At 32.4% G+C, this 23,414-nt stretch overlaps 1 protein-coding gene across 1 annotated transcript; it reads left to right on the top strand.

Annotated features, from left to right (window-relative positions):
- Window positions 1-10,664: 10,664 nt before the first annotated feature.
- LOC144573808 (uncharacterized) lies at window positions 10,665-14,997 on the top strand. The gene is made up of 3 exons (XM_078323599.1): window positions 10,665-11,181; window positions 12,452-12,502; window positions 13,406-14,997. Exons 1-3 carry the CDS (start codon window positions 10,761-10,763, stop codon window positions 14,995-14,997), a joined length of 2,064 nt encoding a protein of 687 aa, XP_078179725.1. The 5' UTR covers window positions 10,665-10,760.
- Window positions 14,998-23,414: the final 8,417 nt, after the last annotated feature.

Raw genomic sequence — 23,414 nt, 5'->3', positions numbered from 1 at the left:
ATTAGTTATGAATTTCCGAAATTTAGCTGTCGAAAAAACCTTAAACAGCCATAACTTTTGCTAAGAAAGTCGGATTTGCGCGTATGACGACTTTTCAGAAAGGGGATGATGAGACAGATCTGAGTATCATCCAAGGGTCATCTCCTGGGTATCCAAAACAACATAATTTAAAAAAAAACGTCGTTTAGTGCCTCCAAAATTCAGTTTAAGTTTTCGTTCAACAGTAGATACAATGATTGGTATTTTGTTTAGTCAAAATCCTAAGAGATTATTCAAGAATTATATATAATTATTTTAAAATGCATTTACTATTTATTGTGTTCATTTGCCTATCTCCGAGCAAATAGTATATGTCGACAATAATCAAATAATCTAATTATTCTCTCTCGCTCTCCAATTATTCTCTAAAAAAAATAGAAATTGACATCATTGAAGCAATCTAACTATATTTCCTTTTGTATATTTAAATAAAATAAATTATTAAGAATCAAAGCCAAGTCCTTAATTAGTGTTATCTTTAGACTTGTGATATCCAACTGACAAATCAAATCAAAGTTATAAAGAGTTATGACATTACTTCATAAATAATGGAGATGATTGCTTTAGCCCCCTGTGCCAAGGATTTATTGTTTCAAATGTTTCTAGGGCACCTGTTCTAGGAGGAAAGGTTGCACCACTCTCCACATATAATGGAGATGATTACTTCGTTACACTGAGCATAAAGAATGTTCTATTTTTATTTATTTATATTTTATTTTTTCAAATTAATTGATCCTAATTCTGCAAAAAAAAAAATTAGGATCGATTTTTTAAAACAACCGATCCAAATTTTTTTTAATGTTGGTTCTGAAAAAAAAAAGAAAAAAAGAAAAAAAAATTGGATCATTTTTTTGAAACAACCGATCCTAATTTTTTTTTAATGTTGGTTCTGCAAAAAAAAAAGGATTTAGGATCGGTTGTTTCAAATAACCGATCCTAATAGTACTATTAGGATTGATTTTTTTGAATTAACCGATCCTAATTCTAATTTGGCGCTAGAGTTTATTTTCATTTCACGCCTCTGTATTAGGATCGGTTGTCTCAATACTATTAGGATCGGTTTTTTGAAACAACTGATCCTGATAACTCCCTATATAACCTGCTTAGGGTTCTTATTTTTATTTCGCGCCTCTTATTTTCAACTTAGCATCTCTCTCTGTCTCCGTCTCTCCTTCTCAAATCCTCAGACCTCCGTGTCTCTCTCTCTCTCTCTCTGTCTCCATCTCTCCCTCTCCTCTGTGTCTCTCTCTCTCTGTTTTAGTCTCTCCGTCTCTCCCTCTCAAAGCCGAGCCTCTTGCACCTCCGGCTCAATTGTGTCAGTTTTTAATTTTTTTCTATTGTTTCAAAAATTAATTAATGGTGTTTGTATATTATTTTACAGTTTTGAGGACATCTCACTCAAGTTACCTAATTATCCGGCCAATCAACTATCACAGTATTAGCTTTATCTAATTTTCTCATTATTATACTTTTAAAACACATTTTCTTTTTGTATTTTTCATTGGAAAATGTTTTTCCATCTAATTGTTTCCTTTGTTTTTGTTTTTTGGGTCTTTTCTAATCTCAAGTGATGTGATTGCAAAAGAGGTAATTATTATTATTTTTTTATTGTTGTGCTTTACATTAATTGCATAAATGTGTGTTAATTGAAGAAATAGCACAATCAGTCACTTGTATGTTTGTTAATTAAATTTTTTGGATTTAAATTTCTTGTTATAATATGTAATGCATTACATCTAGATTAACAAAATGTTGGTTCTGAAAAAAAAAGAATTAGGATCGGTTGTTTCAAATAACCGATCCTAATAGTATTATTAGGATCGGTTTTTTGAAACAACCAATTCTAAGTCTTTTTTTTTTATTTTGTTGGTTCTGCAAAAAAAAGAAAGAAAAGGATCGGTTGTTTCAAATAACCGATCCTAATAGTACTATATATTAGGATAGATTTTTTGAAATAACCGAATCTAATTCCTATTTTTTTCAGCGGAAACTCGAATTAGGATCGGTTGTTTCAAATAACCGATCCTAATTAGTATTATTAGGTTCGGTTATTTGAAACAACCGATCCTAATTCAAACTTTTAGGATTGGTTGTTTAACCGATCGAGATTAGTTAATATTAGTATCGCCTGGATCAAGATCGGTTAAATTCCGATCCTAATGTGCATAAATAACCGATTCTAATTCCAATTTTTCCATTAGTCACTACAGCAGAAATACCCTTCTGTGCCGGTCACAGAAGGTGGGCATCGGTCCCAGATGAGCAAAATGGATCGCAGATGACCCGGTCGCAGTTGCTCCGTCACAGATGACCTGTCCGCTGACGTCATCAGTCGCAAAAGGTTAAGGCGCCGGTCGCAGATGACCCCTTTAGTGACCGACAAGATCCGTCACTGGTGCTATAAGCTTACGTGGCTAGAGGACTATCAGAGACCGATTGAGCAGTCACAGAAGGGTCTCAAATCGGTCGCAGAAGGTTAATTTTTTTTTTATATATTTTTTGTTATTTTTCTTTTCCCCAATTGGTTCAAAATATACCAAATAAATACAACATTAAACACATCCTGTTATATTTTTTTTTCTCCGGCCCCAAGAATGTTTCATACATAGGTTAAAGTTGTTTTACAATACATACATAACTAGGCAGAAATAAGAAATCATAATATCATAACAATATAGTACACAATTTCATTCAGTGGTTAAACAGTATAGTACACAATTCACCAAATATTTTGCTGCATCACACAGGCTTCAACGCACCCCCTGTAAATTACAAGCATAATACTCATCAGTTATCCATGCTCCGAGCAAAGTTAGTAATTATATGTCCAACCAATTCCTAGAAAATTAGTTCCCAACTCTGTAAAATTACTATAGAACTCCATATACTCAGACCGTAACTCAGAGAACAGGCCTATACTACTACTATTTAATTTGAATACCATTATAAAGTATACAAACTACCCCCTCATGTCTCCCTCATTTATGTAAAAGACATTGGAACTTCGGAAAGCAACAAACTCAAAGGAGATTTCATATATCCTATATGTGACATTTCTTATTATTTGCAAACATTGCATCATGCACATATTATCCAAGAAAAAAATAATAATAAGTTCCTTTCACAGGACAGAGACAACATTCTCTTTTTATGTCAGGTGTTTCACAAGCCCGGCAAACCCAAGATGTGAAGTCTTGCGTGCCTCTCACACCAAAACACTCTTGATGCACAACTATTTGACATCTGAAATGGACAAATTACCATTCTCAGTAAAGCACCATTTATCTCATTGCATTCTTGAGATAGATCAAAAGAGAAGAAACAAATTACCGGATGCATATAATTATTTTGTTGTAGTCCCAGTCTTCAATTCACATAACCTAAATGTCACAGTACCTCAATCCACAGAAAATACAGTCCCTCAATTCACATAATCACAGAATCAGAGAAGAAAAAAATGTCAGCCAAAAAGAAGAAAAAAAGAATGTTACCTATGTACAGGAACTTCTATAGAAAGCACTAGTGCACTATACCAATTAGTAGCCCATTGGATCCATCTAGCTAGATCCTTTTAATTGTCCATCAGGCTATTGTAGTATATTTTTTTTCCCTTTTGATGTCAACAAAAGCTGCACGAATGAAAAATAATGCCAGCTCAAAATTAGATACAAATTATCATTCAATTTAGTACCAATTTGATGACAGTGCCATGTTAATCTAAAGTACTGGTAAACCTAACTGACATACAAAAGCCATTTGATCTGGTCCAATCAAATTTTTCAAAGTAATTATTTGGAGTTTTTGGAGGGAAGAAAGGGTGTATTTTTCATCATATAATAGAAAATCAAATCAATAGCCTAATTCCTTTTTGTTCTGCATAGTACATAAGTAGTACTTAATTTCATTATTACCGAAAACTTTACATCATTTTATCCTTTGAATAACCCAAATTTACATTTTTTTTTTTCTTAACAGGAGAACTACAAAGGCCAGATCAAACCAGAACTTATATCTGCGCCCTAATTAATTACTTCCCAAGGAAATCAATAATCAAGTTAATAAAAATTTATAATTAACAAAAATCTGAAACACCTTATTGTACCAGCACTTAACTGTACCAGAGATGAACTGCTGTACGTGCTTAGATCAACATTATTCCCCTTTGCATCCTGGTACAAGGATTGAAAGCCAAACAAGATATGAGAGATTTGATCAGATCGCAAAAATCAGGGACAAAATCGATTAAAATCGAAAAGAAAATTAGGAGGAGAAGAGAAAACAAAATCGATTACAAAGGAGGCAAACCTTGACAAAATTGAACAACGGAGAGGAGAAGAGGAAAGAGCGTTCCCAGCAGTGAACGGTCGGTGGTCGGTGGTCAGTGGTCGGAGAGGAGAGGAGAATTGAGATAAAAATGTGAAAAATCAGAATTGTAGCAACATAAATGAGATAAGCAATATACAATAAACTCAAGGGCCATATTGGTCATTCCAATTAAAAAACCAAGCATGTCAGTTATGAACTGCAATTTAACAGCTGCATCTGTCAATACAAAAATTACTGAAGAACCTAGTTCATAGCTTAACACCAAATTTCATAAAACAAAATGAAACTAAAAAACAATTATATATTTTCATGTGCAGTCAAGGACTGGTACGAGGAAATAGAAGCAAATTTAAACAATATGAAATAAAAGTAACAAGTAACAGCACAGCATAGCAATTTATCATTAGGAGCACAAGAAATTTATAAATCGTGAGAAATAAGTAACAAAAACTGAAAATAAAAGAAAAAAAATATAATTAATTTCGAAAAAATAAAAACTACAATTAGCTGTTAGTCCCCGACAACAGCGTCGATCAAAAGCTTGATGTGTATTTTAGATATAGATGTTTTTGGTCTAATTCGTACACTTTTTGCTTTAAATTTATAAAACCTAAATACGCAAAGAAAATTGAATTGTAAGTGCACAATCTATCTTTGTAGTAAATGAGGTATCGATCCAAAGACTAAGGCAATTGTAATTTTTTCTTAAACTAAATCAAAACTAAACTAATGCAAATAAGTAAATTTGGGGGGTGGGGGGTGGTTGTTGCAAATAACTAAATTTTGGGTCAATACCCGAAGAAGTTGGTTGTAACTAAAACTAAATTAAAGGTAAATAAAAAGTGGTTTGTGAATCAAGATAACGAAGTTTAAGGGTTTTTGATTTACAATCACTTGATAAATCTATTTACTTTTGGAGTTTTTTAAATTAATGTTATTGCCTTTGATGGGAATTCTAACTAAGTTGGTCTATTTCTACCTCCTAACATCTACCTTTCGTAATTCATTACTTCATATTAATGTACCTCTAAATTAGGGCTATCACTACCTATTTAATTGAAGGCATCTACTACTACTACTAGATACTGTACTTGGTATACTCTAAGTCCCCCAATTGCAAAGTACTCATAAATTGGTTTCCTACAACTTTCCATGTCCAACCTTTGGTTTTATGAGTTTGGGGTAGATTGAATAAACCATCGTATCTACCATTCTAAGGTTATTTGTGTACAATGAAATGTTTTTTCTATACCATAAAAATCATAAAGACAAGAGGTACTGTCACTACCTCTGCAAGGTTCGGTTACCAAAACACAATTATGCATAACTCACAAATATTTAAAATAGAACCAAATATCAAGTCAAAACAATCATTATAAAGAGAATATCCAAGTAAATAAACTAATACAAGTTTATGCTATAACCTAAGTCCTTAGAGAGGAGATTAGCCTCTCATGGATGCAATTACAACAACATCAATGATAGAAAATAAGAAAGCAAATACAAATAAAACAAGTAAATAGCAAGAGAAATAGAGTACACCAATTTATATTCTAATTTTCATTTATTGTTGTTGATATGCTCTATTTTTATTAAGATATAATTTATTATATTTACAAATTATCAAACAAAATAGAAGCTTTATCCACCTAAAAAATATTCAATTTTTTTTAATAAAATCAGTATTATTGTTTTATTTAAATGTTAAATTTTGATATATATTTATAAATACATATTAAATCATATTATACTATATTATATTTGTATGAATTTTTACAAAGAATATATTAAAAGATATGATTGTTTTATAATAATTCTCATATCTCATATATGTAGGTAGTTAAATAAACCAGCAATTGAACCGGTAGAACCATTGGTTCGACCAGTAAATCGCTAACCCGAAGCTTTACCGGGTCGATGTTCGATCCGATTCTGATAACACTGGCATCAAGGATGTAGTCATGAAGCATAAGATATTGGACAGCAGAAGCATCATCTAAAGAGTAGGATAATTAATCTGTAAAATTGATAAAATACGTTTGATAATGCACTAAGTGAGACCTATCTTTACAACGGTTTAGGAACCGTTGTAACATAATAAATAAATCCTCTATCGGCTTGTGATTAAATCGATTGGAACCATCACCCAAAGGTTGGTGTTCCAGAGGATTTCCGTTGTGGGAACCATTATACACAAAATCTACCGTTATGGTTCCTAGTGATCCAAACTAATGTAAGTTGACTTACCGTTATAACGGTAGAGCCAAATTATCTCATTTTTATCAGCTCTCTATAAATAGAAGCAATACCAAGATTTGGACAAGAACTCTAGGCACCTCCAACTTCAATATTTTGAATTTCTAGATCTAGAGAAAACCGTTGTTGCTTGTGTACTTAAACTTCAATATACATAATCAATCTCAAGCTTATTCAACCAATACAACAACTCTTAGAGTGATCCTGCGAGATCAACCTTTTACATCTAAGCCTTAGTTGCTCACCTTGTTATCCTTGAGCCTTTAGTATTCGTGAGTCGATTCCGTCCTCGGGTCGTGTGATTTCTTAGAAGATTATAAGGGCTCACCGATTTCACCTTGTACTCCTTTCTCATTGGGTAAAGAAAGGCGCTCCGTATCGAAGGTCACGGGATCTGGAGACATAAGCGTTAGTGCCGAACTCCGTAAACAACTATTGTGTCAAGTGTCTCTAAACTCTACATTTTACTTTATTATTTTATATTTTAGTTTAGGATCAAGTTATTCGAGTTTCCGCCAAGAATAACTGTAAGACACATTAGGGACTCATAACTTAGACTAAAAGTTTAAAAATACCCTAATCACCACCCCCTCTAAATGCCTTTGAGACCAACACTTTTCATGAGTGACTCCATTGGCAAGGTATGGACATTTTTGTCTTTAATTTGTACTGTTACATGATGAGTACAAGCTACGTGTGCAGAACATGGAAGGAAAGAAAAATAGAGAATTAGGGGTCTTCTACCAACCCACACAAGAACAGAAAAAAGAAGAAATAATATATTACCACTAGATGCCGTTAGCTATTTCCTCTATCCAAAGATAATTTAGTGGACTTAGAATTTTAATTTTGGTTTAAAATGACAGATAAATGGGTGTTTGGCGGGTTGCGGATGTCAGTAAAGATTCTATTAATTAATGTGGAATGCTAGAATGCTGATTGATGGTGGTGATGAGCCCATACTTGCAACATCTTTTGCTAGCTAGAAGCAAGTAATTTGATAGTTTTGAAGGTATCCATGTTGATCTTGTATTTCTATGGGTAAACTAAATTAGTTTTTATTATCTTATTATGTGTCAAGTGAGAACTAAGTTCAAACTTTAAGTTCTTTGCTAGAGAATATGAAATACCTTTATCCGTGCCTATCAAACTTTAAGTTCATACTTCTCTGTTGTTACAAAGTTTTGGTTGATTTACACAATGGTCTCTGAATGACGATTGTAATGTATGTTGGGGTTATATTGAGTAAACCAAATGGTATATTTACTCTTTTAGTTTTTTATTTTTATTATGAATGTTTTCTTTTGATTCTAGAACAATATTGTAATTTACTCGTGAGCATAGTAAAAAGTTTGTAAAAAAATTCAAATGCCTGTCTATACAAACAAGTTAATGGATTCAAGAATCATCCTTGAAACTTTCACAGAGTTTGTTTTTCTATTGATGTGTTTTGATGGGCATTGGAACAAATTGGAGAGCTTTTTGATTTGTGTCAAGATTCGTATGCACTTGATCCGCGGCAAACCTTGACACAGAGCGAACGTCTGCGACCTGATATGAGAAATATATAGTTGATGAATAAATGGCTACTTTAATTGTGTTTTTTTTAGCATCACCCAGTATTTGAAAAAAAAGGAAAATTTCTGCGTGAATAATGCGATGCAAAGTTTTATGATGGTGATATAATATTTAAAGACAGAAATGGATGCAGACGGCAAGATCTTTACAATTTTTCTAGAGCAAAACCTATGATTTTATTGTGGAGGCACATAGTGCTTGATGTATTGGGCAACCCAACTGACAAAGTATTGTATAATGAGATCGAGACTGTTTATTATAATCAGACACAGATATTAAAGACTCCTTGTATTTTAGACAGGTCTGAAAAACATGCTCAGACTAAAATTTTGTCAGATAAGTCAGGCCATGGGGATACTCTACGTGCTTGTAAACAAAGACTTGCACAGAATTTCATGAAAGGTTTTAAATATTCAGTATCACAATATTTACAAGCAACAAGTTAAGTATCGTGAAAAGAGAAAGAAAATTAAAGGTTACCGACCGAAGATGTCATTCTAATTCTTCCTGATTTCGGACAAACAAAAAGAAAAAGGAAAAATGTTACGGACCAGAGTTCCATGCGATGAAAAAGAAAAAGCTGGAATGAAAGAAATATGTGATGAGGTGGCAAGATCTAATACGCTTTTTCTTTTATAAAATAAAATATCAAAACTTCAATAAAAAGTAAATGTTTATTTTTCAAAAAATAAGTCAAAACGGAACCATTAATACCCGAATTTTTTATTGATAGGAAATTATAAAAACTAATAATTATTAAAAACGAAATCAGCAGAAACATTTTTTTTAAAAATAGAAAAAACAGCTCTAGGATAGGGACGCCATAGCAATTAATTTTTTGTTAACAAAGTAATGATGTGATGATTAAATTTTTTGATTTAGTGAATTTTTTAGTAATGATATGCTGATTTATGGTAAATGAATATTTATTTTTTTAGTTGGTCAAATTAAATTACTAATAATTTATAATTTTAATTGATTGTAAATCTTGCACAGCACGTTAAAATATGACTTACTAAATCATGTCGTGTTGTTAAACATCTTATGTGCATCCTCGGACGCGTGACATGTTTCGGTATGTTCGGAACACGACACACGTGTTGTGTAATGTTTCGAGCGGGTGACACTTTTGGTTTGTCCAGAACACAACACGTTTAAAACGCGATACATGTCACATGTGTCATGTTTCCACATGTTCAAAACACGACACGACATGTTCAAAACACGTGCCATGCCAGCATGTTAAAATTTATAATCGTGTCATGTCGCATAGTAACAGAGATGAACACAATACGTTTAACGACACAACAGGGTTTAGTAAGTCATGTTTTGACATGACATGCAATATTAACAAGAAATTAAAACTAAAAACTATTACTAATTTAATTTAAGGGACGCCACAGCCTAGAACTGTTTTTTCTAGTTTTAAAATATTATTCCTACTAATCTCATTTTTAATTATTAGTTTATGATTTCCTATTAATAAAAAATCCGGCATTAATGCGGTTCTACGGAGAGATAAATTCTGGAACCACAGCAATGATATATATAGTTCCACATGCTGCTACATCAAACTATGTACGTATTTCGTATCAAAATCACTAAATTTTGTAAATTAGAATTGTTTAATATAGATTATAATTGTTTTTTGATTTAGAGTTTTCTTATTTTTAATATTAATAATTTAAATGTCACTTTGGTTAAAATTATTGTTACATATGTTAAATTTTTGTTTATTAATAATTAATACTAATAAATGTTTATCTAAGATATTTGTAATTATTTTTATTGTTGTTTTTTAATATTTGAATTGTCTTTCAAAACTAAAAGAAAAATAGAAATATCAAATAATCCGCTAAATCAAAATGATATATTATGAAGTAATATGACCGATCAAAATAGCAATAAAAAGTGCAAATAAAAATTAAAATTTCAAAGAGACGCAATTTTTGATAGTAAACCTCGCTTTCTTATTATGACCATAATCTGGAACTGCACCAATAATTATCGGCAGAAACCTACTAGAACTGCATCAATGATTCGGTCCTAATAGTTTTCAGATTTTTTTTATATAATCATGACGCATATATAATAACTCCCAAAAATAACTATCACTGCATCATTGTTGCGGTTCCATCAGTCTGTCCTAGATGAAACCATATTATGGATATTATTCTATCTATTTTTTGAAAAAAAAATACTCATTCCCTTTCTCGAATATTTACTTTGGTACTTCTCTAAAAAAAAAAAAATTCTCAGGTATGACTCCCCCCTGGCTCCCCCCCACTTGTTTTAATGTAGCGAGCGATAGGGTGTATGTCTCTAGTTTGTTTTACACTTTTTCTAGCACTCAGCAGAGTAGGGAAACCAAACCAGGAAAAAAGAACACGAGCGGAGAGGAGAGTTGAGAGGGAGAGAACATAATGCTAATCATCCCTGCGAAATGGCGAAACGAATGGAGCACGGAGCATATCAAGGTTCTGGTCCTCGGCAGCCTCTCCATCCAAATCGGACTAATATTCCTGGCGCCATTGCGCAAGATATGGCCCAACAAAGCCCTAATGCTAACTCTCTGGCTCTTCTACGTCACATCCGATTTCGTTGCTACCTTGGCCCTTGGCAACATCCTCGGCAAGCAGATTGACTATTCGGGGAGCAGCATCCTGGGCGATCTCACAGCTCTTTGGGCCCCTTTCCTCCTCGTCCACCTCGGCGGACCCGATCCCATCACCTCCTACTCAGTGGAGGACAACGAGCTCTGGTGGCGCCATCTTCTGGGGCTGATTGTTCAGGTTTTCACCGCCGGGTTTGTGTTTTTACAATCCCTGCCCAACCACAGGCTGTGGGTACCGACGCTCTTCGTCTTCGTACCGGGGTTGCTTAAGTATGGAGAGAGGACACTAGCTCTCCGCAGTGCCAGCATGGACAATTTCAAGGATAAAATCATCTCAGATCTATTCTCTCGGGGGGATGATCCACAAGGTTATGATTGCTACCATTTAATTACATCTATCTCTCCCTGTGTAGCGTAGTCCTATGCCAGATGAGCAATCATATATATGTGACAAACTCTATTATTGATATTATTAAACAAAACAAAAATTAAACCCATACAAACAACAGACATGTCATTTTTATTAGTAGCATTAAAAAAAATAAAAAAAATAAAACCCATAGCAAAGGACCTGAGATGCCTCATCACGACCTGCGCGATCAGATTGTGCATTGGATTTCGATTAATTCTTCCCATATAAATTAAACAATGACAATTAACATTAATAATTCTATATTAATTTATCATAAAACACTTAATTAATTCCTACAAACGTCCTTAGGGGTGTCAATGATATCTTTTTAACCGTTTGTCCGATCCGTACTGTATTCGATAAGGTGGGTATGAGTAAGTTTTTTTTTTTCGTTAGCTTATTTGGTATGGGTATGAGTATGGGTAAGGATTTTCTTTTGTTAGCTAAATGGAGGGTACGGGTAAGACTATTTCGTACCCGTTACCCTATAGGGTAATTATATAAAATATAATAATATGATAATATTTGAGTGATGGTTCTGAAACTCGGAATCAGATCGGAAACTTGAATTTTTTTGGCAGAACCATATTTTGTACCAAATTTGTCAAATAATCCTTCCCAACACTCAAAATAATTAAATCTGGACATATAACAATCAAATTTGCACTGTATTACTTAAAAAAAATAATATTTATCTAATTTAAAAACAAAAAAAAAATGAATAAATTCACAAAAGACAAATAAAATATTTTATTTTAACTTTTACATTTTACATTTTCATATTTTATTTTGTATATGCGTTAATTTATTTTCATAGGAAATATTTTATTTCATAAACAATTAATATTTTAATTTTACTCATGTAAAAATAAGAAATAACTAAAATAAAATATCTATTTAATAACAATAAAATCATGTAATTATTAATAATCGACCCTTATTTAGACAATCTAAACATCTCTTTTTAATAAATCCAAGTTACCAGTCCGCTCCTCCATATTTTATAACATGTCTATAGAGTCTAGACATGGTTCACCATGAACCATGTTAAAATTTCAAAACAGTACTATACACCATACATAAATCAAGTATATTCAGTATTGTATAATAATTTAATTTTTCTTCTTCTTCGTTCTAAATCGAAATTACTCTCCCTCTTTCTACTGGCGAATCCCCAAATTCTTTCGACTATCTTCCATAAAATACAAAATTCTTTTCTTTTGCAGATTATTCGCTCGACCTACAACGACAGTACAACCGGCTGAGACTCGGTCCAGGTTAGTGAGAATCTTTCATTTTTGCTTTGAATCGGCTCAACTCGGAGTAAAACTCGGTTAACTCGGCTTGACTCGGCCAGTAAATCAGAAAACTTGGCCGAGTCAAGTACTGTTCATCTGAGTTTTGCTAAAAAACTCGCATAGGCGGGAGACTCGGGTAAAACTCAGTCCGGTTCCGTCCGATACCGAGTTGACTCGGAATCGGCCAAGTTTCCAAACCATGGTTTGAGCAATAATTAGTGAATACTTTTGTTATTTAGTGTATTGTTTTTGTTGTAGAAAAATATTAAACATATTATTTTTATTTGCGTGTCTTATTCTTTAATTAAATAATTTAATTTGCGAAAAATATATTCTTATTTTTGAATTCTCTTGTCTTATAAAAAAAATACAATTTAGTTGAAATTGGTTGCACATTTATTTTTAGTTTTAGTTTTTATTAGTAATGTTATTACATATGTGTGAAATAAATGAGTTTTGTTGTTCTATTTGGAAAATATAATAAAATTAATTATTATACTTATATTATTCGGTATGCACCCGCTACCGTTTCGTTACCCGATAATTTTAACGGGTATAGATAGGATAAAGTAAGGTCAATTCTTCATGAGTAAGAGTATGATATGGATAAGGTCATTTTTAGTAGGTATGCATATGAAAATGCTTTCACCCTATCTGTATCGTACCCATTGACACCCCTAAACATCCTACACATTGTAATTTGATATTTGGAAATCCTAATTTGATAATTTTTAAACCCTACAACATCAAAAAGAGTAATAGCCTGTAGTGGAAAAATAAAGAAAAATAAAGAAATTTTAGGAAAGCCAAATTGTATTTGTCCAAATAGTTCTGATACCACTGGTCAAGTGGAAAATAAAATCCTTCTATGAATGCATGCAGACGTCTTCCCTGATCTCTCAAACGAAAGCAGCTTTATTTTGGAAGGCTACCACTGGTTCGAAATCTTCAAGAGACTCATGGTAGACATGACCTTCTCCTCAGATATATTGATTTACAGCCAGAATCGCTTTGGCGACATCATCCCAGAAGACGCTTTTAAACTAGTTGCAATAGAGCTCTCTTTTTTATATGATATCCTGTACACAAAATCAGTCATCATCCACAGCATCTCTGGTCGTGTAGTGCGTTGCTGCTCTCTCATTTCCATTGTAGCAGCATTCATAGTATTTCATGATCTTGATAAGGTGAAGTTCAAACCCACAGATATCACCGTAACCTATATCTTGCTTGCTGCAGGCCTCAGCCTTGAGGTTGTTGCGGCTGTCCTTCTTGTAATCTCGGATTGGACAATTGTGTCGCTTTCCAAGAGTCGATGCTTTATGAATGTATACCTTCAAAATTCTATAGTTTGGATAGTAAATTGGACCTTCAGAAAAGGAAAGCCTCGGTGGTCGAGAGCCATCAGGCAATACAATCTCGTAGCATTTTGCTTGAGGAACAAACACACTCTAATTGGGAGGATAATGAGTGTTGTGAAAGTAAAAAACGCTTGGGACAACATGCGTGCAACAAAAATGATCCTCTTGCCACATAAGATGGAGGAGATGATGTTCGAGGAGGCCAAGAGGAGAGCACCGAACGTGGATACTTACAAGATTTTATTAGAAGCTAGATCCTACAGGGGCCTCAAAGCTCTTGAACGTCATGGCCAACTGGAGAATCTGGAATGGAGCATGAAAAGGGAATTTGATGTGTGCATTATTTTGTGGCATGTTGCCACAGACATTTGTTTTTATAACGAATATAACAGGGAGTACACCGAGCATGTTGATATGTGCACTGAAGCCCATGTCAGCTGCCTGACATCTAACTACATGCTTTATCTCCTAATCCTGCAGCCGTCAATGACACAGTTCGGATTTGGTAAGACACGATTTGAGGCCACATGTGCTGTCATCAAGCAGATACTTAAGGGTGAGAGAAAACTTGATCACAAGAAAGCACATGAAGTGCTTCAGAGTCATCATGTGTCTGTGCCTCCTGTGCTTGAGCCTGTGCCTCCTGTGCTTGAGCCTGTGCCTAATGTAAATCCTGTGCTTTATGTGAATGGGCAGAATGAAATGGGCAGATTGGTATTAAAGGACAAATGGATATGCTGGGGTAGGCGTAAGGGTGAGGAGAATGAGGAGAATAAAAAGCGTAAGGATGAGTACAAGGGTGAGGAGAATAAAAAGCGTGAGTACGAAAAAAAGGGGAAATTGGTATTAAGGGATGGCCTTAGACTTGCAAGAGAGTTGCAGAAAATCCAACCAGAGATAAGATGGCAGTTAATTAGCGAGACATGGATGGAGATGCTGGGATATGCCGCCATTCATTGCAATTCATACGAGCATGCCAAGTCCTTGAGCAGGGGAGGGGAATTACTCACTCATTTCTGGTTGCTGATGGCTCACATGGGAGTTGTCGACGAGCACAAGATTCAGCAATACGAGCACAAGATTCAGCCAACCTATGATCCTGAGCTCTTCTAGCCATTTTATGTGATTCCACTACATATATATTCATGTTTAACTTTGTCATACGTACTAACGTGATTAAGCTGGTTGTCCGTTTCTTAATTATGGTCGATTCTTTGTCTTTTGAATTGCATTTTCTTGTAATATTCTTTTTATTTTTTACTCGTGTTTTGTTTTAATATTCACAATTTGAATCGAAAAATAAGTCGTCATTCAGTAGTGTGAACTGTCAACCTTTATATGGTAAATTTATTTTTAACCTATTTGTTTTACATAAGAAAGCCTGTGAAATCCGATATTTTTTTTTCTTTTTTTTTTCAGATGTCGAGTCATATTGAGCTGAGATCTATCATTATATGTGTTGTGTATGTGATTTTATATTAACACATTCAATAGTGAGAATTCTCAAAAATATAATTAAGATGGCTATTAGAACTCCAAATTTCAACAGTTAAAACCAAAACCAACTATAATCAATGTTCGTTGTTAATGAAGGTTGTTATTAGTGCTCATGGCTTGTGGAACATTGTCGAGAACGGAGTTGAAGAGTCCGAAGATGATAGTGAACTCACAGTAACCGAGTTAAATGCTTTGCAAAAGAAAAGTAATGGCTATCAAAGAGCATTAAGCTTTATCTATCAAGGGATGTGGATGATAACATGTTTGAGAAGATTGCCAATGGAACGAGTTTGAAGGATGTATGGGAAACCTTAGAAATTCGATGGATGGGGTTGATAAAATGAAGAAGGTGCTATTTTACTTGGCTCCAAACTCTAAGAGGGCTGAGTTTGAGACTTCGAGTCAATTGTGATGACTGATCAGTGAGTTCGTTGGAGACTATTTTACTTGAGTGTTGGTGCTGGTGAATAAAATTGAAAGACTTGCTGAAAATATGCAAGATGTGAGGGTCATAAAAATATACTAAAATTTCATGCGACACTATATTACTCATGTTTGCATTTCTGATATAGAATTTTGTGCTGTCTAGTTTGCTCAAATCTGGTTATCTTGCCAGTTTGTTTGGTTAGACTTGCTCCAAATAACAAAAATGTGAGTTAAGATCCTGTCTTCTATAAAGTATTGTAGAATGAGATCGAGACTGTTTATTATAATCAGACACAGATATTAAAGACTCCTTGTATTTTAGACAGGTCTGAAAAACATGCTCAGACTAAAATTTTGTCAGATAAGTACAGGCCATGGGGATACTCTACGTGCTTGTAAACAAAGACTTGCACAGAATTTCATGAAAGGTTTTAAATATTCAGTATCACAATATTTACAAGCAACAAGTTAAGTATCCTGAAAAGAGAAAGAAAAAGGTTACCGACCGGAGAAGATGTCATTCTAATTCTTCCTGATTTCGGACAAACAAAAAGAAAAAGGAAAAATGTTACGGACCAGAGTTCCATGCCATGAAAAAGAAAAAGCTGGAATGAAAGAAATATGTGATGAGGTGGCAAGATCTAATACGCTTTTTCTTTTATAAAATAAAATATCAAAACTTCAATAAAAAGTAAATGTTTATTTTTCAAAAAATAAGTCAAAACGGAATCACTAATACCCGAATTTTTTATTGATAGGAAATTATAAAAACTAATAATTATTAAAAACGAAATCAGCAGAAACATTTTAAAAAAAAAATAGAAAAACAGCTCTAGGCTAGGGACGCCATAGCAATTAATTTTTTGTTAACAAAGTAATGATGTGATGATTAAATTTGTTGATTTAGTGAATTTTTTAGTAATGATATGCTGATTTATGGTAAATGAATATTTATTTTTTTAGTTGGTCAAATTAAATTACTAATAATTTATAATTTTAATTGATTGTAAATCTTGCACAACACGTTAAAATATGACTTACTAAATCATGTCGTGTTGTTAAACATCTTATGTGCATCCTCGGACGCGTGACATGTTTCGGCATGTTCGGAACATGACACACGTGTTGTGTATTGTTTCGAGCGGGTGACACTTTTGGTTTGTCCAGAACACGACACGTTCAAAACGCAATACATGTCACATGTGTCATGTTTCCACATGTTCAAAACACGTGCCATGCCAGCATGTTAAAATTTCTAATCGTGTCATGCCGCATAGTAACAGAGATGAACACAATACGTTTAACGACACAATAGGGTTTAGTAAGTCGTGTTTTGACATGACATGCAAGATTAACAAGAAATTAAAACTAAAAACTATTACTAATTTAATTTAAGGGACGCCACAGCCTAGAACTGTTTTTTCTAGTTTTAAAATATTATTCCTACTAATCTCATTTTTAATTATTAGTTTATGATTTCCTATTAATAAAAAATCCGGCATTAATGCAGTTCTACGGAGATATAAATTCTGGAACCACACCAATGATACAGTTCCACATGCTACTACATCAAACTATGTATTTCGTATAAAAATCACTAAATTTTGTAAATTAGGATTGTTTAATATAGATTATATTTGTTTTTTAATTTAGAGTTTTCTTATTTTAAATATTAATAATTTAAATGTCACTTTGGTTAAAATTATTGTTACATATGTTAAATTTTTTATTAATAATTAATACTAATAAATGTTTATCTAAGATATTTGTAATTATTTTTATTGTTTTTTTTATATTTTAATTGTCTTTCAAAACTAAAATAAAAATAGAAATATCAAGTAATACGCTAAATCAAAATGATATATTATGAAGTAATATGACCGATCAAAATAGCAATAAAAAGTACAAATAAAAAGTGCAAATCAAAATGGTATTTTTTTTTCCGACACCGGACGGTATAAACAAACCCGTTCGCAAGTTCATTTTTTTTTAACCCGGACGGGAATAATTGTACCCTCCCATCTTTTTTTTCCCTCTCCGCTAATTAGCTTAGCAGCTGTTAATTATGATTAAAACCGAACGGGATAATTAGTCCCCCTTGGACAGGATAATTCGTCCTAGTCTACCTATATCTGGATAAAATCCAGAAACCATCCCCTTTTTCGATATTTTTTTAATTTATTTTCTATTAATAAAAATATCGGAGTGTGTGTGTGTATATATATATATATAGAGAGAGAGAGAGAGTAAGGCTTGGGTGCTATGGATAGCATAGAGGGCTACGGTGCTACGGCTCAATATTCGAGTTTTCAAAATCCTAATGGTCGATCCGAACCGTTCATCTTGTTCTCCGTATTAATATGTGTTTGAAGACCAAATTTTACATTTTTTGGAAATTTTTACTATTTTTTTAGATAGGTAGAAAATCAAATATCTGAATGGTGCAGAATTTTTTAGATCAAGTGATTTTCTACCTAGCTAAAAAAATAGTAAAAAATTTCCAAAAAATGTAAAATTTGGTCTCCAAATACATATTAATATGGAGAACAAGATGAACGGTTCGGATCGACCATTAGAATTTTGAAAACTCAAATATTGAGCCGTAACACCGTAGCTCTCTATGCTATCCATATATAGCACCCAAGCCTTACTCTATATATATATATATATATATATATATATACACACACACACACACTATTGATTTGATTGTTCTTATGAGCTAAATCACAAGTTAATTTTCATATGTGTAGTACTAGATGTACCGCATAGCTAGGTTGCATATATACATGAAGGACTAGCTAGATATGAAATTTAAATTTCCGTTTTGTTGATTGTTAGGAATTAATTAAATGTTAATGGCTGGCAAATCCATGGCAAAAATTAGCATGTATAAAAAATGGAGCATTAATTGGTAAAAGTCCATATGAAAAGAAATTCAAAATGGACATGCAACAGAATTTGCATCCACGTTTCCTGATCGGAACCAAAAACAATTAAAATAGAATTTGATTCAATGAAAAAAAAATGAGAATAATGGATTTAGAATTATGTATTCCTTTAATGGAGCATTAATTGGTAAAAGTCCAAATGAAAAGAAATCCAAAATGGACATGAAACAGAATTTGCATCCACGTTTCCTCATCGGAACCAAAAACAATTAAAATAGAATTCGATTCCATGAAAATGAGATGAGAATAATGGATTTAGAATTATGTATTCCTTTTTTAGCACAATACGTACCAACTAGAAATATAGAGCACTCCCCAAGAACAAAGAAATTTTATATTCATTTATGCAAATTGACTCTTGATTTTACTATTTTTTCAGAATTTTTCAAAACAGGATTTCTCATTTTTTTATTTTATTATTTTGTAGCTTAAAGAAAATGAAAAGATAATAATATGTGCTGGTATATAAAGGTTAGTTCTTATTAATCAGACAAAATCCTGATCTAGATTGATTCTGCATTTAGATTGATTTGAAGTAAACATAGCACTTTGATGTGGTATTTGATCACACACAACCCAATTTCAGCAAAAGCATAGTAAAGCACAATCAGCTGAATAACATAAACATGGAAACAAATTGAAATATTATTGTACTTCGTTATTAAATATGAAATAAAAAGTTGATTTCACCTCTTAATTTTTTTTCATAACTTTATCTTAATTCTCTTATTTTATATTTTTTTGGACAGGTTAAATGTAAAATAAAAAGTTTATTTCACCCCTTACTTCTCAACTAAATATGATGTAATTAAGAAAGTAATATGGAAAAAAATTGTACACGAACGCCGATTGGATTTATTTGAAAAGTTACAGATTGATCATTAAACGTCAAGTAAAATGTATTTCTATTTGTTAGAGAGAATAAATAGAGGACATAAAAATAATAGCGGTCCCCGGATTACAAATAACTAAGAAAATAATTCAAATAAATCTGCATTTGGACAGTTTTCGAAATCTTGTCAAACGGGATGTAGATTTTGAAATTTAATATTTTTTTGGATATTAATAAAAAATTTGGCAAAAAAAATTTAATAAGATTGATCCTCAACCGTTAAGTAAAATGTATATGTTGGAGAGGAATGCACCAACTGTTCATCATATTTATGTTGTGTTATTTAAAAAAAAAATTGAATTATTTAAGAGTTCATCATGTATATGTTGTGTTATTTAAAAAAAATTTAAGATTGATCCTCAACCGTTTAGTTGGGATAAAGTTTGAACTTTGAAATTTGACAACTCATACCCAAATTCTTAAACTGTGACAATTATCTTCCAACTATTGATTTCAAATAACACATTTATTATCCATTTTTGAAACTAATTTCATAAATGTTCCACTGATATGTTTTTGTTGGTAACAGATTAACTGTTCTCAATTTATATGATATAGTTTTTTTTTTCTATCAGAAACCGTTTTAATCTTTCAGGAACCGATAAAAAGTTGGTATACCTGAATTATTAACTTATATTGGAAAAAGAAATGAAATTTCATAAAACAGTTCAAAAGTTGCAATAAACAAAATATAAAGTACCATAAGTATTATAATTATATACAATTTTTATGTGGGGACTGTCTTGAAACGGATTATCCGAACTACAAGTTGCAGAGGACAAATCTGACAGACCAATAAATTTAGAGGTATTAAACTATAATATTCGTATATGTATGACAACACTACCTTTGTACAAGCTCCTCCAAATAATCTTCAACATAATCCTCCAATTCCCCTTTATTTTTGGCCTCTATTAAGCCTTCAGCTATCCACATATTCATAAACTCTTCAGCTTCAATTTTGTAATCCTCCGGGAAGCAAGCTAAGTACCTGAAACATGCAACCAGCTAAATTCATATATAGTATGGACAGCTGAAGTACTTTGTCTCAAATAAAAAATGGAGGTAAAATCTTCAAATTTCATTTGAGCCAAGATCAAGGAATTCACAAATAGTGATCCAAGAACCGAAAAGAAAGACCAAACTTTTTTACCACAGCGGAGACAATCCCCTGAGTCATCTTTCTCTATTGCAATCTCTTCTTTTTTTATCTCTCTTGCTCTTAATTTGCTCTGGTAAGATGGTAAGCGGATTCCATTTGCAGGCATTAGAGACTATTTATCTTGGACTAGGATATGGTCAACAGATCTAGATTGGTTTTGACTTGGTTGGAGATACACAACATGGGGACACTTGGCATAATCAACAAAAAATTTACCGACTATATATTCATTAATTAGTTTCAACGAAGAACGCTTTGGCTCTCAAATTTGGAGTATTTCTGTTTCATACAAATCGAAAAGTTCAGGAAGCAATTGATATTTACCCAGTGTCATACTTCGAAATTCTAACGTATGTTTAGTGTCGTAATTAATGTGGTAACAGGTGTGATATTAATTACAGCCGAAAGAAAAATCTTTATTTGAGGGAACTTAAAATTGACAAATGGGGATTAATATCATAAACATGGGATTTCATTCGAATTGCAACCAAAACTTAACAAAATTTAAAGAAAGTTCAATAAATCAGATGAATTTTCTTTCTAGTTCTGCATACGGATCTAATATAGATATTATTGAACATATTTTTAGGATCTACCGTTGGATGCATTGTTATATGATTTCAGATCAAATTAATTATCCAAATATACATTGACAGCTGAAGTCATATAGTAGATTTTCCTCTCAAAAAGGAGAAAAAAAAAGAATAAAAAAACTTTGACTCGTCCAAACTGGAAGCAAAACCTGATTTTGTACGTGCAGGAATTTCTAATGGGCTAGCTGTTGATTTTTTTTTTTTTTTTTTTTTTGAAAACCTGATAGTTACTATCAGGATAACAATGATTATTATATTGGTATAGTTCCAATATCGAACCAATCATATGTTGGAGAAGTTTGGAAGACACCAAATCGATATTTTCTTTGTTGTCAACATATATATATATATATATATAGCGCGCGCGTAAAACATGAAAAATAGCAACGAATATTCCCTTCCGTCTCTCTCCTTGATTTCTCCTCTTAAAGCTCCATCGGAAATGACGACAGCTCACTATTTTTCTTGATTCTCCTTCGTTAATTGCTATCAATCCTTAATTATTAACTTGTTTCATGTATAACTATCAACTTTATATAATTTTAATTATTTACGCTAAAATGTGGATAATTATCATCATCTTTCTTTGTTATTTTAATTATATCGTAATTTTAATTATTTACGATAAAATGTGGATACTTCATCATGTATAACTATCAACTTATTTTGACTTTGGCTCTAGGGATTAAGGTAGCATCATATATACCAATCGATACTGGTGCGTATCCGATGAACTTACAATTTTTGCCCCAAAACCTAGATCAACATCAATTCTTTCTACCTTACATATATTACTTTTATTAAACAAGTTTTTGTTGATCTATGAGACTACGACAGAATAGATGGCAGCATTCATTTTTTCTTTGCTCAGGGGGTGAACGGGACGGTCTATTATATTCTATCAGGGTTATTTTTTTATTTTTTACTTCTATTAATAAAAGAATTGGTAATTCTTACTGTACCCATTGACAACCCTAACTATAGACGAGCTAAGGACCAACAAAAGTTAGTTATACAGAAATTCAAATTCAAAATTCAATATGTATTAAATTGTGCTTGGAGATCAAATTTTAGAATTCTTTTGAATTTTTTCTATATATTATGTCAGTTTTAAAATTGTTGTTATATATTAAGTCAGTTTTAAAATCGTTGTTTTGAATAATCCAAAAAAAAATTCACTGTTTATTAAAGTAAGCAATTTTAAAATTGACTTAATAAATAGTAAAAATAAGACTAACACTATATACAAGACTAGATATACTGACACTTTTATTCATAAGAAAATAAAAAATAAAAAATATTGTGTAGGATTTTTTTCAAATTCCCACACGATATTTCTTATTTTTAATATTTTTATTTTTTATTTTCCTACGTATAAAAATTTCGGCTAGATATATATATAGAGCAGTCGGTAGTAGCAGTCGATGCAACTTATCAATTATTTTAGTATTTATATATAGTTGGTAGCATAAAATAAAATTTTCTCTTTTGCAGGAATGGGAGATAGATGGAAAGAAGGGAGATTTTGTGAAGTAATTTGTCCAACATCAACCGAAGCGTCCCAAAGAGAGATAGAGAGATGCATCCATGTGGCATTATATATTGTGTGTACAAGAAAATCCAGTTGATCGACCCGTCATGTCAGATGTGATCGTGTATCTTACCACAGAATCTACAGTTTTGCCAGAGCCTAAGCAGCCCGCCTACTTTGATGTAAGAGTTATAGAGAAAGCGCAGCAGTAGTCGACCCATCATCTAATTTTAACGGCTCTGCATGCTCTATAAATTATGTCACCTTGACCAATCCACAAGTCAGATAGTTTTATTGCTTTTTGCTGTAAATTAAGATGACATAAATCACAAATTAATTTGTTGCTGTAAAGTTGATTGTTAGGAATTAACTAAATGTTAATGGCTTGCAAACCCATGGCAAAAATTAACATTTATCAAAATATGGAGAAGTAATTTTACTTATATTTATTTAATTTTGAATACATCTTAATTTCCAT

Source organism: Carex rostrata, chromosome 1 (genome assembly GCF_964058835.1).
Source record: "Carex rostrata chromosome 1, lpCarRost1.2, whole genome shotgun sequence".
Taxonomy (NCBI): domain Eukaryota; kingdom Viridiplantae; phylum Streptophyta; class Magnoliopsida; order Poales; family Cyperaceae; genus Carex; species Carex rostrata.
The sequence above is the reverse complement of the archived record's forward strand: the minus strand, read 5'-3'. Positions and strand labels throughout refer to the sequence as shown.

What these genes read in the sequence shown, in the direction of transcription:
- LOC144573808 (XM_078323599.1), top strand. Translation starts at nt 10,761, where the DNA reads ATGCTAACTCTCTGGCTCTTCTACGTCACATCCGATTTCGTTGCTACC. An exon ending in TCGGGGGGATGATCCACAAG is followed by an intron (nt 11,182 to 12,451) that starts GTTATGATTGCT and finishes TTTCTTTTGCAG; the next exon opens with ATTATTCGCTCGACCTACAA. An exon ending in CCGGCTGAGACTCGGTCCAG is followed by an intron (nt 12,503 to 13,405) that starts GTTAGTGAGAAT and finishes GAATGCATGCAG; the next exon opens with ACGTCTTCCCTGATCTCTCA.